At 43.2% G+C, this 14,676-nt stretch overlaps 3 protein-coding genes across 3 annotated transcripts; 2 read left to right on the top strand and 1 right to left on the bottom strand.

The window, feature by feature from the left end:
• Positions 1-1,016: 1,016 nt before the first annotated feature.
• Positions 1,017-3,195, top strand: paqr4b (progestin and adipoQ receptor family member IVb). Its single transcript, XM_088284708.1, has 3 exons — positions 1,017-1,328; positions 1,812-2,030; positions 2,448-3,195. Exons 1-3 carry the CDS (start codon positions 1,157-1,159, stop codon positions 2,879-2,881), a joined length of 825 nt encoding a protein of 274 aa, XP_088140834.1. The 5' UTR covers positions 1,017-1,156; the 3' UTR covers positions 2,882-3,195.
• pelo (pelota mRNA surveillance and ribosome rescue factor) lies at positions 3,147-6,347 on the bottom strand. Its single transcript, XM_088284707.1, has 13 exons — positions 6,125-6,347; positions 5,792-5,884; positions 5,379-5,529; positions 5,041-5,131; positions 4,787-4,950; positions 4,656-4,716; positions 4,408-4,569; positions 4,117-4,163; positions 3,963-4,036; positions 3,800-3,871; positions 3,607-3,681; positions 3,496-3,527; positions 3,147-3,387 (listed from the first exon to the last, which is right to left on the bottom strand). Exons 1-13 carry the CDS (start codon positions 6,163-6,165, stop codon positions 3,293-3,295), a joined length of 1,158 nt encoding a protein of 385 aa, XP_088140833.1. The 5' UTR covers positions 6,166-6,347; the 3' UTR covers positions 3,147-3,292.
• An 827-nt stretch (positions 6,348-7,174) lies between these two features.
• Positions 7,175-14,471, top strand: ppp1cab (protein phosphatase 1, catalytic subunit, alpha isozyme b). Its single transcript, XM_088284224.1, has 7 exons — positions 7,175-7,605; positions 9,328-9,459; positions 9,686-9,916; positions 10,698-10,802; positions 11,899-12,122; positions 13,149-13,283; positions 13,657-14,471. The coding sequence occupies exons 1-7, from the start codon at positions 7,551-7,553 to the stop codon at positions 13,750-13,752; spliced, it is 978 nt and encodes a 325-aa protein (XP_088140350.1). The 5' UTR covers positions 7,175-7,550; the 3' UTR covers positions 13,753-14,471.
• The last annotated feature ends 205 nt before the right edge of the window (positions 14,472-14,676 follow it).

A 14,676-nucleotide genomic window follows, 5' to 3' on the forward strand; every position in this document is an offset into this window, starting at 1 on the left:
GTTGTATGATAGTTGTCATCGCTTCCTTCTTGTATATTACAATTTTGTGGTTTAATTTACTCACTTTATTCACCTTTTAGATATTTGAGTTGCCGTGTTATGTGTATTGTGTAAAAGTATACCTCTTAGCAGCATCTTTCTATCCTGCACTTACGTGTTCGCTGTTTTGTCGTCTGCTTTTTGTTTTTGATTGAATCAGTCAGTTTTGCCTCAATTATATTTCTTTATAAAAAAAAAACCAAAATGCTTTCTAATTGTTTTTGCATGATTTGAGTTTTTGTCTTCGCTACTTGCGGTAAGAATGTGGTGTTATTGTACAGTATTTGAGTGATTAAAATCCCAGAAACACTTGAGTTTTGAGTGCTGCAACGATTTGTAACAAGTATCCAGACAAGTTGGTGTTGCATCGTTTTGACTTGATGAAAAGAGATAAATCAAAAGATAAAATAATGGAAAGAAAATCTGTAATGGATTTAAATTGAGATTTTTTTTGTTGTTTTTTTTGTTTGATGTACTAAATACTTAGTCCTTGTTAGCGATGACTACTAATCTTATTTTTTATGGCATGTATTTAAAAGCATTAGTAGATCATTTTAGTTTTTAACTATTTAAAATTCCTGAGTGTTTGCGCAATGTGCAGGTTAGAAAACCGCTTGAAATTTCACCTTTTGCCTGAAAATGTCATCTGGTCAAAAATATATTGCAATGAAAACAAAACAAATGTTTAGTCATTTATTTGAGAATGAAACTCATTTCTCAATCCAGTGAATTAAATGTGAAGTGTCCGGTTGCGGACAAACTTGTGCTCCACACTTCAGCCCAGTTGTTGCCGATAATCCACAAATCTGTGGCTGCATGTGCCCAAACAAAAAAAAAAAAAAAAGGCACCACAGGTTGAAGCCATTTGTCCAATGAAAAGAAAATCTATTTGCGATGGCCTTAAGGTGTAGCCTTAGGTTCTAAAACAAGAGGCGGCCTTTTAGGTGCGGATTAGCTCAGCTTTATCTTAAGAAGCATGGCCTGATTGGCCACGAGCGTGCGACTCCAACCTGAGCGACGACACGTCTCTCGCCCCCGTCCGTGCCGTCCTGTCACCTGCACGGCGGGGATGGCTCGCAAAGGGCCGCGGCGAGGCCTGCCGTAGGATGCCGGCCGAATGGTCACGATGGTTCAACCGGGGCCGCGGCTTTTGGACTTCACCAAAACGCCTTCGCATCTTCAGTTCAACAAATACGTCCTGACCGGCTACCGGCCCGTGTCCACCGCTCACGAGTGTGTGCGGAGTCTCTTTTACATGCACAATGAGCTGGGAAATATCTACAGTCATGGTGAGTCGCTTTTTTGGTTTTGCATTTCAACTAACCGTGGTGACCGTGCTCGGATTGGCTGTCGGTTCTTGCAGGTGGGCTGCTGTACTCTCACTTGTGGCTACTTTTCAAAGCTGACTTGACAGGAGTGTGTAATGAGGATATGGGATTAGCTGTAATCTGCCCTGGGAATCCCCGGCCTGGAAATATCCCGCTGCTAACTGGCTCTTCAACAGATGAGCGAGGCAATACACTCAAGTTGAAGTGCAGCTGGGATTATGGGATGGTTATGATTTTGAAACTGGATTTTGCAGCATAACGGCTAAATGCTGCTTCAACATGTTTGCATTGAAATCTGGGCTCCGTTCGTTGGACCGAGAACTTTAAACCCTGTTGAGTTTAAATTGAACACTCTTACAAGAGAGAACAATTTATGCTTGGTCAGCGTTTTGTGTGCACGTGTGGAGTGATTGCCCAATTTTCAAAGCGCTCTGGTTTCCCCAGGTATCCCCTTCTTCCTGTTTCTGGTGCTGCTGCCCTTCAGCATCCCCTGGAGGGACGTGGACAGCGTCTGGATCTGCGTGGTCCACTACCTGGCCTGCCTCAGTCCCACGGTGGGCTCGGTGCTCTACCACGTGTTCATGAACCACGTTGGCGGGGAACACGTGTACGACACTCTGCTCTCCCTGGACATGTTTGGCGTCTGCTTGGTGAACACGCTAGGTGGGCAAAAAAACACTTCTAGTTCTTTAGGGAGTTAATTTGTCACGCTCAGTTGGTTTACTGTAAAACTGAAATGGATTTTGTATATTTTAACATTAGAGTATTCCACCGAACTATATAATTCCGTCTATTTTAATGCTAACACAGGGTAATGCAAAACGCCATAGGTGGGCTAACGGACATTAAATGGGTGGGCTGTTTAAAAAAAAAAAAAAAAAAAAAAATTCAACAACCCTGAGTGTTTCAAAAAGTGGGGCACAAATTTTCTTCTTGCTCGGGGTTAAAATGCAAAAATAAAAATTAATAAATAAAAAAAATACAAAAAAAGGTTCAAAGGAAATCGCCAATAATGGCAAACCCAAACTATTATAACCCTGCTCACAGCCATTCGTCTTCCCTCCTCCTCCTCCTCACTAGGCGCTCTTCCCATCATCCACGTCACGCTCCTTTGCTTCCCGACGGCGCAGCAGGCCGCCCTGCTGGCCTACATCTTCCTGTCGGCCTACGGCATCTACTGCGCCACCACGGCTCGCACCAACGTCCTGCGCCTGCGGGCCTTCGTATGGCAGGCCATGTTCCGCTTCAGCCTCTTCCTCTTCCGAGTGTACGGCAGCGGGACGGGCAGCCCCGACTCGCTGCGCCTCTTTGTCATCATGGACTCACTGGCCGTGCTGGGGGGGCTGGTCAACGTGGTCCAGATCCCCGAGCGCTTCGTCCCGGGCCTCTTTGACAACTGGGGTAACAGCCACCAGATCATGCATGTCATGGTTATCTGCTCCATCATTTACCTCCACTGGGGCACGCTGGAGGATCTGACCTGGGTCAAGAACTACCAGTGTCCCGCAAGTTGAACACCACCCCCCTCCCAAAAAAAAAAAATTTGAAAGGATGTGTAGTTCCTATTTTGATGTAGATAATTATGAGGATCATCAAAAGTGAGCCCTGAACAGCATATAAGGGTAAAAAAAAAAAGAAATTGCACTTTAGCCCTGTTGGCACAAAGGTTGCGCTTGTTGTTTACCTTTCGATCATATTTGCAAGTAATGTACAGTGCAATTCACTCGTAAAAATCCTGCTTACTTGATTTGTATGGTAGCTCGTTGAAAGGCAGCGGTAAAAGCTATTTTTAAAAATGGCCAAATAAATGATATATTTTTGCATCTTATCCTGTGTTGGTTTGACTTTGGGGAGGAGAGATGGTGCTATGAACACTATTTACAACACACACGTTTTTTTTTTTTTTTTTAATTAGCCATGTTTACTCAGTCGTCGTCAGAACTGCTGTCGTCTTCGCCCTCCGAAACGTCGGCAATGGGAAACCGCAAGATGGCCGCCACTCCGCTCAGTTGAGTCAATTCTAAACAAAACGGGTAAAATGACTTCCACTGATTGTGATATGCTGAAAAACCGAAGTTTTTCCACCGCTTTCATACATTTGACTTGGTTAATGAGTGCCTCAACTTACGTTCACCAGATACGTGAAGGCTCGAGAATATTCTGCGGGGAAAAAAAAACAACTAATTTGCATCAACAAATCATCTCAAACGTGTCCCCCACTTCATTTTTCCAGGCTTACCTGACATTGCCGCCGCTGTCTCTCACTTTGTCCACCAAGTGAACGTAGCGCGCCCTAGTGGGCACGTCCTGGTGCCTGCACGGAATTCACACCGCGTAAGTACATCTCCACTTTTGGTGACGGGTTGATTTTTGTATTACAAAATATACGCCTTGCCTCAACAGAGGTTGAGAAACGGGTGCGTGCTCCTCACCTGAAGAGTTTATCGCTGACCAGTAAAGTGTCGACGGCGAGGGCGTCTGCCGCCCGTTCCACATGAGCGAGTCTGTGAGGAAGCGCGGGGTTGATTTAAGCTCATCACAAAAGTCAACAAAAAAAATAAATAATAAAAATCAACACGATCTACGAACACGTACCCATAAAAAGCTCTGTCAGGCTCATGTTGGAGCATCTTGTAGAAGTCCTCGAGGGCTTTCACCTCTCCGGTAGCCTACGATAAAAAAATAAAATAAAAAATCTATACTCTGATTGCGTTATAAAGTCCACAATATGGAAACGGAGGTCCGTCACCTTGGTATCCGATAGCCTGTTTGTGACTGTGGGGTCTGAGAGGATTTCTGCAAAGCAACAAGAAGTAGATGGAAATTCAAGCCTGCCATTTTTTTCAAAATGACTAAACTAGTCTTAACTCCTGCAGCTCAGCTGACTTTTCATCATTGAAATTAATGTATTTGTAATGTTTTGATTCAGTTCTTCACAGAGGATAAATAATATATGCCTGTAGTACAGATACATGTGATACTTTTATATAAATCGCGCTGGTGATCAGTATTTGATTGTTACAAGACTTCCCCTCGTCACCTTTGAGTGAGTACTTGTGACCGGAAGATGAGTGGACCATCATGAACTTGGGTCGGTTTTCCAGCAGCACCTTGTTATCCTGTCGCACGGCCTCTTTAAAGAGATACGTCATGAACTGGTCCTTCACAAAACCCGGACTGGCCACCAGGATGCATTTCACCACTGAGGAAATTTTTCAATTTGAGATCAACTTAAAATGAAGTTGTCCCTAACGTCTGGTGTGTCGTGGAACAGCGGTGAAGTCTTACCATCAAAATTAACGTGGCGAAGTATGGCCTGCATGACGGCTTCGTAGAACCGCTCAAGAGCCTGCGAGGAGACGCCAAGGGACCTCAACAACATGTGATGCGTGCATGAGACAACGGGAGTAGACGCGTACCTTTTCATGCTGAGTGCAGCTTCCCCTCCGCTTGCGAGGAATGGTGAGCTCCACTTTGGCCCGCAGAAGCGTCATGGCGGGGGTCACCAGCACCAGGTTGGCCAGACCCTCCTGCATCACCACCGCGGCAACGTCCGCCTTCTGCGTGGCGTCGCACGCCTCGTCTGCGGCGCAGTCCGCGCGACCGTCAATGAGCCGTATCGAGCCAAAGGAACATTTTCAACGTTCAGCGTGGACAAGTAGGTACCGCTTACCAATTCTGGCTAACACAACGCTGTCCCAGCTCTTTTTAGCAAGCGTGAACTTCCGGTTGAGCTCCAGCTCAATCGTGTGGTACGCCCCCATCTGATCAGTGAAGAACACAGCAGCATTAGATCAAAAAGGTTGCTCTGAGTCCCAGTCCCACAGGGTTCAATATTGGGGCCCCTGCTGTTTTTTTTTAATCTTTGGGAGAGCTTTTTCCACTTGTTTTTATATGTCTAATTTTTACTTATGCTGCTCTAGTTGTTTTTAAAGTGCTCGCAATATTGAGGGAAAGAAATGTATTTACGTTATTTTCAAAATCGCTCTGTTGTAGAAGAGTGATGCTGACCTTGACATACTGGTTCTCCTCGATGTTGGTGCCCTTGACTCTCAGCTGGCAGGCTTGCGTGTCAAAGTCGATGGTCTCCACACATAAGGTCAAAGTCGTCCGAACTCGGGAGCTGCCAACGCTTCCAGTAGTGGATTCTGTCTGTACTTTTCTGCGGGGTCAGAAAAAAGGGAGTTTTTCAACATGGATGAGTGACACACACACACACACACACCACTCAGTGTAGAAATAAGTTGCCATTTGCTGACACACACGTCACTCAATCACGCCATGCTTTTTAACGACATACACACTCAATATCACAGATACTACAGTAAAAATATATAAAATAGTATAGGCAATACTTTGGAATTGGGAACTGGGACCTGCAAATGCGTGACAACATTCAGTACAGAAATGATTGTAGGGGATACCTTATAGTGGACGCTCTCAAACTGTCCCCCTGTTGCAGAAGATTGTAGGTGTGCCACATATCTTCTGCTTCCTCCGGCATCAGTGTCACCTGACTGCAAAAGTCGGAAAACACAAATCATTTATCATGGATCGCTCCAGTATTTAGCTTGTTTAAACATCAGTTTCGATGCTAGCTGGCGAAACGTCCATTTGTTTGTAAGTGAATCAACATCTTCCCTATTAGTAGATGTTGTCAACAAACGTGCTGGTGCGCTGCACGTGGGCAACAGCTGGAAAAAAATAGACTGGCTACTTTGCAGGGTTAGCGACGGCAACTAGCTACGTTAGCTCACCCGGCGTTATCTTTTTCAATGTCTCTGTGAAGCAGCTTCATGATCGTTGTTGTTCTATAAAGTTTTCAAAGGAAATATCTATGGATTCACGAAGGTTTATCAGCACCCGGTCTCATGATGATCTTAATACGAGCGGCCAAATTAAAAATGAATTAAGTTCGGACAGGAAAAGAAACACAAGTGGTCACGTCTGTGTGTGACGTCATCACCAAACAGCGAATGAAAAAAAGGAAAATGAATGGGCGGTAACATCCGGGTAATTGGAGAATAGCGGCATACATACAGGAAAAGTCTTGAGCGCTCAATCGTACGTCGGCTTTGCCGCCATGTTCTTGTAGAAAAATGCTGAATTTTTTTTTTTATAATTAACTACAAATAAAAAGTTGTTGTTGTTGCTATATCAGAGGAAAGCAATCTTATTTTTTATCAGAGAGCAACTTCTTACCTATTGATTAATTTATGATGAGGACTCTTATTCATTAGTGATCTTGCCTACATTGCCACAACCAATATGGCGTCAACGTCGACATAACGACGTAGCTGCGTAAAAATATCTATACATCCGGGTATTTAAGCTACTTTGGCCAAGAGGCGTACTTATTTATTCATTTATTTTCTTAATTAAACTTTATTGATACATGCATATTTTACACGGACTCTTGGCGATGGCTGGCTGACGTCACACACGTCAGCAAGTATAGACTAGTACAGTACACACACTTCATGGGAATGTCCGGGGCATTGCGCCATCGCTAGTCCAATGTACGGTTGTAGTCACTCTCACAATGTTGCCGCACCCATCCATACAGCGCAACAAACAAAAGCGCTTGAAATATTGCGTTGTTAACATACATAAAACGTACGGGAGTGGCTTAAATACCACAGCGTCCTTTTACAACAAAATTCGATGAATGACTTGCTTTTAAATGATTGATTTGGTTCGTGTGAGTAAATGCTGACAGACACTGGAAACGACCGATGCACAAGAATATTGAATCCCGCTAACCCCGCCTATTCGCCGAACGGACCAATAGAAGATCGGCATCTTGTATCGCCACTTCCGCCCAACCTTTCACGCTAGCGCTCATTCAGTCTTCTTTTTTGGTCGATGGCATGGTGCTAAGCAGCAACGGCAGGAAAAACGAAATCCATCGACAATCCCGTTTAAATTCGAATATTTCACGGGAAATAGCTGACTCATTTCAGGTTTAGAAGTGAATGTCAGCTATTTCGTATTGAGCGACACCGGTAGACGGTCGTTTGGTTTGCCCATTCTTCCCCAAGGTTAGCTAGCTCGCTGGCTAACCATAGCCGATTAAGCGCTATCGCTAAACTAGTTGAGGTGAAACTCGGAACCCGCTGTCACTTACTACTACGCCGTTGGCTTGGAGGTAATATTAGAAAAAAATTGGAGTCGTAGGCTATAATGGCGGAGGCCGACAAACTGAACATCGATTCCATCATTCAGCGTCTGCTGGAAGGTAAGTCTTCGATCATTTCCACCGAGGTAGCCATTTTAGCTAAGTTTACTATCCCAATCAACGATGTACAATAATGTATGAATTATTACTATTTGTTATTTCTATTACTACCCATAAATTGACGAATTAACACTCGCGTTTCACGACCTTAAAACCATAATTAAATCATTTTTTTCTAGCAGAATTGGTTTAACAAAACCCCAAAAAGTCATTAACGCATGGCAATTTTCTCATCATTTACGTGTCCTTGAAATGCATAATTAAGAACAAAAATCGGTGTAAAGGTAAATGTTCTCCGCATGGTCGTAAACTACGACGAAAACAAGCCGCGCAATCACTTGACTCTACTAATCATTAGCGCTTTTCTCTTTCGACTGAACAATGTGCAGTGGTCGTGACCTACTTTTGTAAAAGTTAACAAATCACTCAATGTATTGTTCAAAATTAGCACCTGAAAACATTTGACATTTTTTAAACATATTTACATGTGCCTACATGTTCCAAATGCTTTTCAGATTATTTTATTAAACTCGCCATGAAAATGACAATTGCATTTCCACGAATGACGTCAGTGGTACCTTGACCAAGCTAAAACAGTTTTTTTGTCCTTGTTAAAAAATATTGATTCACGGTTAATATGGACCAGCCCCCCTCTCCCTCAAAAAACCCACCAACAAATTGTTGTATGGTTAGTTAAACACAATGGAAATGTAAAAGTAGCAACATGACAAGAGTTCCCAGCAAAAAAACCAAAAAAAAAAACCAAATGATGCCTTCTGGGGGAAAAAAATGTAGGGAAATTTGGCCTTTTGGGGGTAAAAATTTTGTTAGAAAATCTTGGAAATCTGCTCACAAAATACCCTCAAATTAGAGTGAAATAGTCAAACTTAATTGTTTCTGGGTGCTTTTGTTTCATCTGCTACTCAGAAGGTACCCGTTCTCTGATTGGATGGCAAATTTCCGTGAGAAAATATCCACTAATAAACCCTCATCGCCACTCAAATAGTGCAACCGGAACACAACCAGTGGGAAGAGCAACATGAGCTGAAGAATAGGTCATGTACTTTAGTCATGGGACGTGTGCCTTTAAGGGGCGTGGCCCAGTGAGTTGCATCAAGAGTTGTGGCCTACCACCGCTCCTTGCGAATGTTCGGGTCTTCTATTTGGGTGTTTGTCCGGTTCAGCAAACGGACGGAGGCGCATCGGTGACTGTGGCTCTCCTTGGCCACATGGTTTAAGCGACCTTACGGAACTTAAAAAAATTAATATAGTAAAATGAAGTATCCCAGTTCCACAAAAATACGGGAACAAAATTTCACTTTGCACAATGGCCCAGATCTTGTTTTAAGGAAGTGCACCCTTAATGATATCCTTTTTTTCCCTCTGATGCCGAAAAGTGCCACTGTGACGATTATACTTGTGAATTATCGCGCTATAAATACACACATGACTTGTGAGGGCTGTTTACCCACCACACTAGTTTTCAAATGAGTTTGATGTTGCGCCAAAAGCAATTATTTACTACCGGTTCCAACTCAGACACAATCAGACAAAATCCCTCACACAAAAGAAATGAGAATCACCGCTTTACAACACAAACTCCATCCTCTCTTAAAATGCCCAATGCTTTTTAATGTTCTACTTTTTCAAAAGCATCTGTTAATATCTTTGGTTGGTGTTTTGTTGTTGATTTGCGTCTCCCTCCTTTGCCCTGGCTTGCAGTGAAAGGCTCCAGACCTGGCAAAAACGTCCAGCTGACAGAGAATGAAATCCGGGGTCTTTGCCTCAAATCCAGGGAGATCTTCCTCAGCCAGCCAATCCTGCTCGAACTCGAGGCGCCTCTCAAGATTTGTGGTCAGACTTGTCTTTGGGGCTTTTGGGATGTCTGCCAACGTACTTATTTGCACGCAGTCTTGAGGAAATTGTTATTACTTTACTAAATCTGTAGTTCACTACAGTATGTTGTACCCAAAAAAAAAAAAGACGCCCAGTGTGCTTAAGTCAAGCCGTTTATTACGCAAACTGACCCATAAAACAAAATGAGAATTACCCATTGAAGTGTACATTTTCAAATGAATAGGAGATGTTCACGGGCAGTACTATGACCTGCTGAGGCTTTTCGAGTACGGCGGCTTCCCACCGGAGAGCAACTACCTATTCCTGGGAGACTACGTTGACCGAGGCAAGCAGTCGCTGGAGACCATCTGCCTGTTGCTGGCGTACAAGATCAAATACCCAGAAAACTTCTTTCTGCTGAGGGGGAACCATGAGTGTGCCTCCATTAACAGGATATATGGCTTCTACGATGAGTGTGAGTAGATTTTACCTTACAATGCTCGCTTTCGTGCAAGTGTAAATTTAAGTTAAAAAAAAAAAGTCATTTAAAGATGCGTGGCGGTCACGTAATGGAGATAGGTGGAGTTGTTGGCAAGCTTTTATACTCGTCATCTTCATTCACGCTTTTCGCTTTTTTGCGGGTGCAATTGATTAGAAATTGTAGCGAGCAAGCACACGTTGTCCTATGTCGCTGTAAAAACCGTGAAACCTCCCGTGTGGTCTGCAGGCTTCCTCGCTTCTAAAGAATCACTGCAGGACGGTTGAGCTGTATTTGACTTTTAAGTCATTGTGTTGTCACATAAAAAAAAAAAAAAAAACAATCAAGACCCATTTACTGATTTACTTTCTTAGTGTGATGAGTTGTTTGGCTTTTGTGGCATTTTTGTTCATGAGGATTTGGCAAAACTTAATTTAAAAAAAAAAAAAGTCACTTAAGTTACGTCAGGCCTTTGGAGTTGTACCGTTCTTAATTTAGAGTGAATGCTCCAAAAGCGGTTTGATTTCCTCCCACGTGCACATAGAAGCAATTTTCCTCTGGAAAGCCTTGATGTTCGTTCTCAGCTGTTAGTGTGTGTGGTCATCCGTGGTGGTACACTGCTAACCTGAAGCTACGAATGCTCCCGGGCTGCTCAGCATGATCAAACAATGTGAGCCTGTCTGATGTTTACGGCCCACGTTACGTAAAACGCTTAGCATATTTTATTGGCGTCCAGATAAGAGTGTTTTTACTTATTTATTATTTTTTGGGTCCGCAGGCAAGAGGCGGTACAACATAAAGCTGTGGAAGACCTTCACCGACTGTTTCAACTGTTTGCCCGTCGCCGCCATTGTTGACGAGAAGATCTTCTGTTGCCATGGAGGTAGGCTCGCCAGAACAACAAACACACACTCGCTCGTCGCTGCCGGGTGTTTACTGTCAACACCGCCGTCTCTCGACCTTTAAGGCCCGGCCGGAGCCGCCGTCATTTGTGTTTGGCTCACAACTGTGGAAGTCACACTGTGTTTGAAAAGGTGTCGATTAAGGTTGTTGCATTGTCAAAGGTATCGGGTACTCGAGGCTGACAATACCAGCCACCGATACTTAAGGCACACACTGTAACACTTTGACACACCAGCGAATCATCTGCGTCAGAAAGAAAGGTCACAATTTTTTGGGCGTTCTCTTTTTATCAAAAGTACTCGAGGTATCGGTGCATGCTCAAAGACTGAAATCTTGTACTGGTATTGGTCTAAAAAAAACAAAACAAATGGTGGCATTTAACATCCTTCGTCATAATGATATTTTGACGTAAATTTCAAAAGTGCAACTTTGTCATATTACGCCAATTATTCTGGAAAATACGCCATCCTTCGCTAAAATTAACAGGACTATATTAGATAGAATTAAATATAAAAAAAAAAGTCGTGTTGCCATAACAAATTCTCATTTCATTTTCTTTTTTTTGTAACTAAAACGGTTGCATTTTTTTTTTTCTTTTTTATGAAAAACTTTTATTCTCATATTGCGTCTTCTATTCTGGAATAGATGCCTTTTCACACTAAAAATATTGCCCACATTTTGGACAAAGTATACCTCTATCACATATTAAGTGAAATTTAAAAATGCAAGTTTCCAAAAACAAAGGTGACTTGTCTCGATGGACATTTAATCGGGACTCAAGGTGACTTGCTTCAGTTTTGTCTGTACTGAAGTAAGACTTTTTTTAAATTGAAATGGTCAGAAGACAGGAGTGGAAGTGAAATATGAAATAATCGTGGACATTCTAGAGCAGCTCTATCATGTGTCTCAACCATCAACACGCACGTTGCTGAATATGTAAACAGACGGCCGTGATATTTGCCAGGCTAAACACGTCGCCGCCGTCTGATCATGTGCTGTTCCTTTGGACGGCAAACAATGTGCTTGCCAGTCGTGCGATTTCCCCCTCGGCAATCAAAGTCCCGTTTTTCTGGCAGGGCTGTCTCCAGATCTGCAGTCCATGGAGCAGGTGCGCAGGGTCATGCGCCCCACCGACGTGCCCGACCAGGGCCTCCTGTGCGACCTGCTGTGGGCCGACCCCGACAAGGACGTGCTGGGCTGGGGCGAGAACGACCGCGGCGTCTCCTTCACGTTTGGCGCCGACGTGGTCACCAAGTTCCTCCACAAGCACGACATGGACCTCATCTGCCGAGCCCATCAGGTGCGTTTGGCTCGGGGTGGGCAATAGTCTTGCAAGATGCCTTGCATTCATTACGCTAAGTTTATTGCGTTGAATAATTGGTTAATTGATTTATTGTAAATGATAAAATCTTAAAGGGGGGCTAAAGCAAAAACAACACTGCTTTGGGCGCTTTTTTTGGGTCATCTTGGTGTTAAAGAACTTTTGAAGTGGGTTGAGAAGCTTCATGCAGACAAACATAGCCATTTGGCGCCATCTTCAGGCATTTATAGGCAATTGCAGTACACTAAACTTTTTTTATGGGACCGTCACGTACTCGCCGTTTGGTAAAAAATTTCTCTCTATTTTATTACATAGTTTAATTTCTTTATTGTAAATAACAACAAAGAGTGAGATTGACGATATTACACATGCAGGACATTTAATATTTACTTGATTTAATGTATTGATTTCATATATTCTGAATAAAAAAATCATAAATTTACATTCTCATTATTTTGATTATTTTATGAGATAATTGGCTGATTATAACATTTTATTTGATTGAATAATTGATTATTGTAAATTAAAAACAGACATTTAAGTAACATTTTTTAAATTTTAATTAATTTATTAAATTAATGCAGTATCTCATTAAATTATGGGAATTTATTATATTGGCAAAGTTGGGTTGAATACACTCTTGGGAGAGTGAGTATAATAAAAAAAAATTATTTCACATCCATACCTTTTTTTTTTTTTTTTTTTTTTTTATGAATGACAGGGCCATTTGTTTTAAAATTCAAATGAGGCCCTTGAACACTAAAGTTTGCACATCTCTGATTTCTTCGTGTCATTGCTGTGACGCATCCCAGGCCAAACTGTAAATGAGGGCAAAGGAAGTGCGCCCCTCTGCCAGCAGGTGGCAGCAGAGCACGCATTTAGTCCTCTTGGCCACTTTACTTGATTTGATTTCTCTTCTGTTGAGCCAGTCACTGCGTCTTGGAAGAGACTTGATCTAAAACGGTGTTAATGTTCTTTAATGCTAAGCGGTCATCTGCGTTTCAGGTGGTCGAGGACGGCTACGAGTTCTTTGCCAAGCGGCAGCTGGTCACGCTGTTTTCCGCCCCAAACTACTGCGGCGAGTTCGACAACGCCGGAGCCATGATGAGCGTAGACGAGACACTCATGTGCTCATTCCAGGTGAGTAAGCGAGAAGAACGCGCGGAGATTTCTGATAGCGGAATTTCGGTTCACCAGCAACTCGGTCAGGAACGATATTTTCAGAGAAATATTGCCTCGGTTCAGAGTCAGTTCAGAAGATGATGTTGGATGAGGTTAATTGCTTGGAAGGAAGATGGCTACGTCAGACAATTTACATTTACACAGGTAAGAACGGTGGATTACTGTAATAAGTAAATAATATATAATAATATAATAAGTAAACGCTGTCATGCATATTTTCATGTCTGGTCTTTCCACTCAGTGCAATGTGTAGAAACTGCTTTTAAGACAGCCGTTTATTTGTGGAAGTGGACGACCAACCTGCTTTTTTTGGCTTCCTTTCCTTTGCCAGATTCTCAAGCCCGCAGACAAGAAGCTGTTCTACGGCGGGGGCACCGGCATGGGCTCCGGCCGCCCCGTCACCCCGCCTAGGAAAGCTAAGAAATGACAGCAGTAGTGGGCCCTCGACCTTTGTCCCCTTCCTTCCTGCCCTCTCTACCTCTCTTCTCCTTTCTTTCACCAAACAGCCAGAAATCAAACCTTTTACCCAGGGCTTTCCCCCCCTCCCAACCCCTTTTTTTTATCTGTACTTCTTAAAACATTTAATGTTACAAATTGTTGGAGCGAGTGCGCAAACGAGTGAATGTACGCCCCGTGTGCCAGTGAGCATTAAAATGGCGGGCGAGTTGTACGCGTGGTGTGAGAGTATTAGAAATTTCTACTTTTCCCCTCTCTCTTTCTCGCTCTCTCTCTCGCTCTTTCTCTCTCTCTCTCTCTCTCTCTCTCTCCCCTGCCACTCTTCCTGTGGAAAGGTTGAAACCACAGAGCGCGTACAGCGATTTGACTGAAAATTTGGCAGCAGACCCCTGCCAGCAGGTGGCGTGAGTCCTCGTGGAGGGGGGGGGGTATTTTGTTTCCCTGTCCCACCGTAGTGTAAAATCTCCACATGTGTGTGCGTGTGAGCACGCACTCGCCCATGCGCACACACATGCACAACTTTTCAGATTCATATGAGCCAGAGCTGTAAAAAAAAAAAAAAACACCAAAAAAAAACATACAGTTTAGGTTTGTACAGATTTGATTACTTGAAAGAGATTTTTTGTGAATTCGTTTTGTAGTCTTTCATCAAGTTGACCAATAAAGCGAGAATCTGAGCTACAGAATCCCCTTTTGTGTGTTTTTTTGCTTGACGCCTGAATCAGAATTATTCTCACACACATGCTACGGACGTGTTTTGTGAGTTGAACTTCGTTTGCTCAGACCAACCAATCACAGGGTGACGCAATGATGATGTCATTTTGGGCCGGCGTTTTGTCCCTGTGAAGACCAATTTGAAATCTGATTGGTTCAAGAATCAGTAGCGTTTGGGTGT

Source organism: Idiotropiscis lumnitzeri, chromosome 20 (genome assembly GCF_059441095.1).
Source record: "Idiotropiscis lumnitzeri isolate Australia: NSW breed Sydney's pygmy pipehorse chromosome 20, RoL_Ilum_1.0, whole genome shotgun sequence".
Lineage (NCBI taxonomy): Eukaryota > Metazoa > Chordata > Actinopteri > Syngnathiformes > Syngnathidae > Idiotropiscis > Idiotropiscis lumnitzeri.

Excerpts from the sequence above, each read along its gene's own strand:
- pelo (XM_088284707.1), bottom strand. The coding sequence starts at position 6,165 with ATGAAGCTGCTTCACAGAGACATTGAAAAAGATAACGCCGG. Across the intron at positions 5,885-6,124 it reads ATTGAAAAAGATAACGCCGG|TCAGGTGACACTGATGCCGG; the intron begins GTGAGCTAACGT and ends CGACTTTTGCAG. Across the intron at positions 3,528-3,606 it reads GACAGCGGCGGCAATGTCAG|AATATTCTCGAGCCTTCACG; the intron begins GTAAGCCTGGAA and ends TTTTCCCCGCAG.
- ppp1cab (XM_088284224.1), top strand. The coding sequence starts at position 7,551 with ATGGCGGAGGCCGACAAACTGAACATCGATTCCATCATTCAGCGTCTG. Across the intron at positions 9,917-10,697 it reads ATATGGCTTCTACGATGAGT|GCAAGAGGCGGTACAACATA; the intron begins GTGAGTAGATTT and ends TTGGGTCCGCAG. Across the intron at positions 13,284-13,656 it reads CACTCATGTGCTCATTCCAG|ATTCTCAAGCCCGCAGACAA; the intron begins GTGAGTAAGCGA and ends TTCCTTTGCCAG.
- paqr4b (XM_088284708.1), top strand. The coding sequence starts at position 1,157 with ATGGTCACGATGGTTCAACCGGGGCCGCGGCTTTTGGACTTCACCAAA. Across the intron at positions 1,329-1,811 it reads GGGAAATATCTACAGTCATG|GTATCCCCTTCTTCCTGTTT; the intron begins GTGAGTCGCTTT and ends TGGTTTCCCCAG. Across the intron at positions 2,031-2,447 it reads CTGCTTGGTGAACACGCTAG|GCGCTCTTCCCATCATCCAC; the intron begins GTGGGCAAAAAA and ends CCTCCTCACTAG.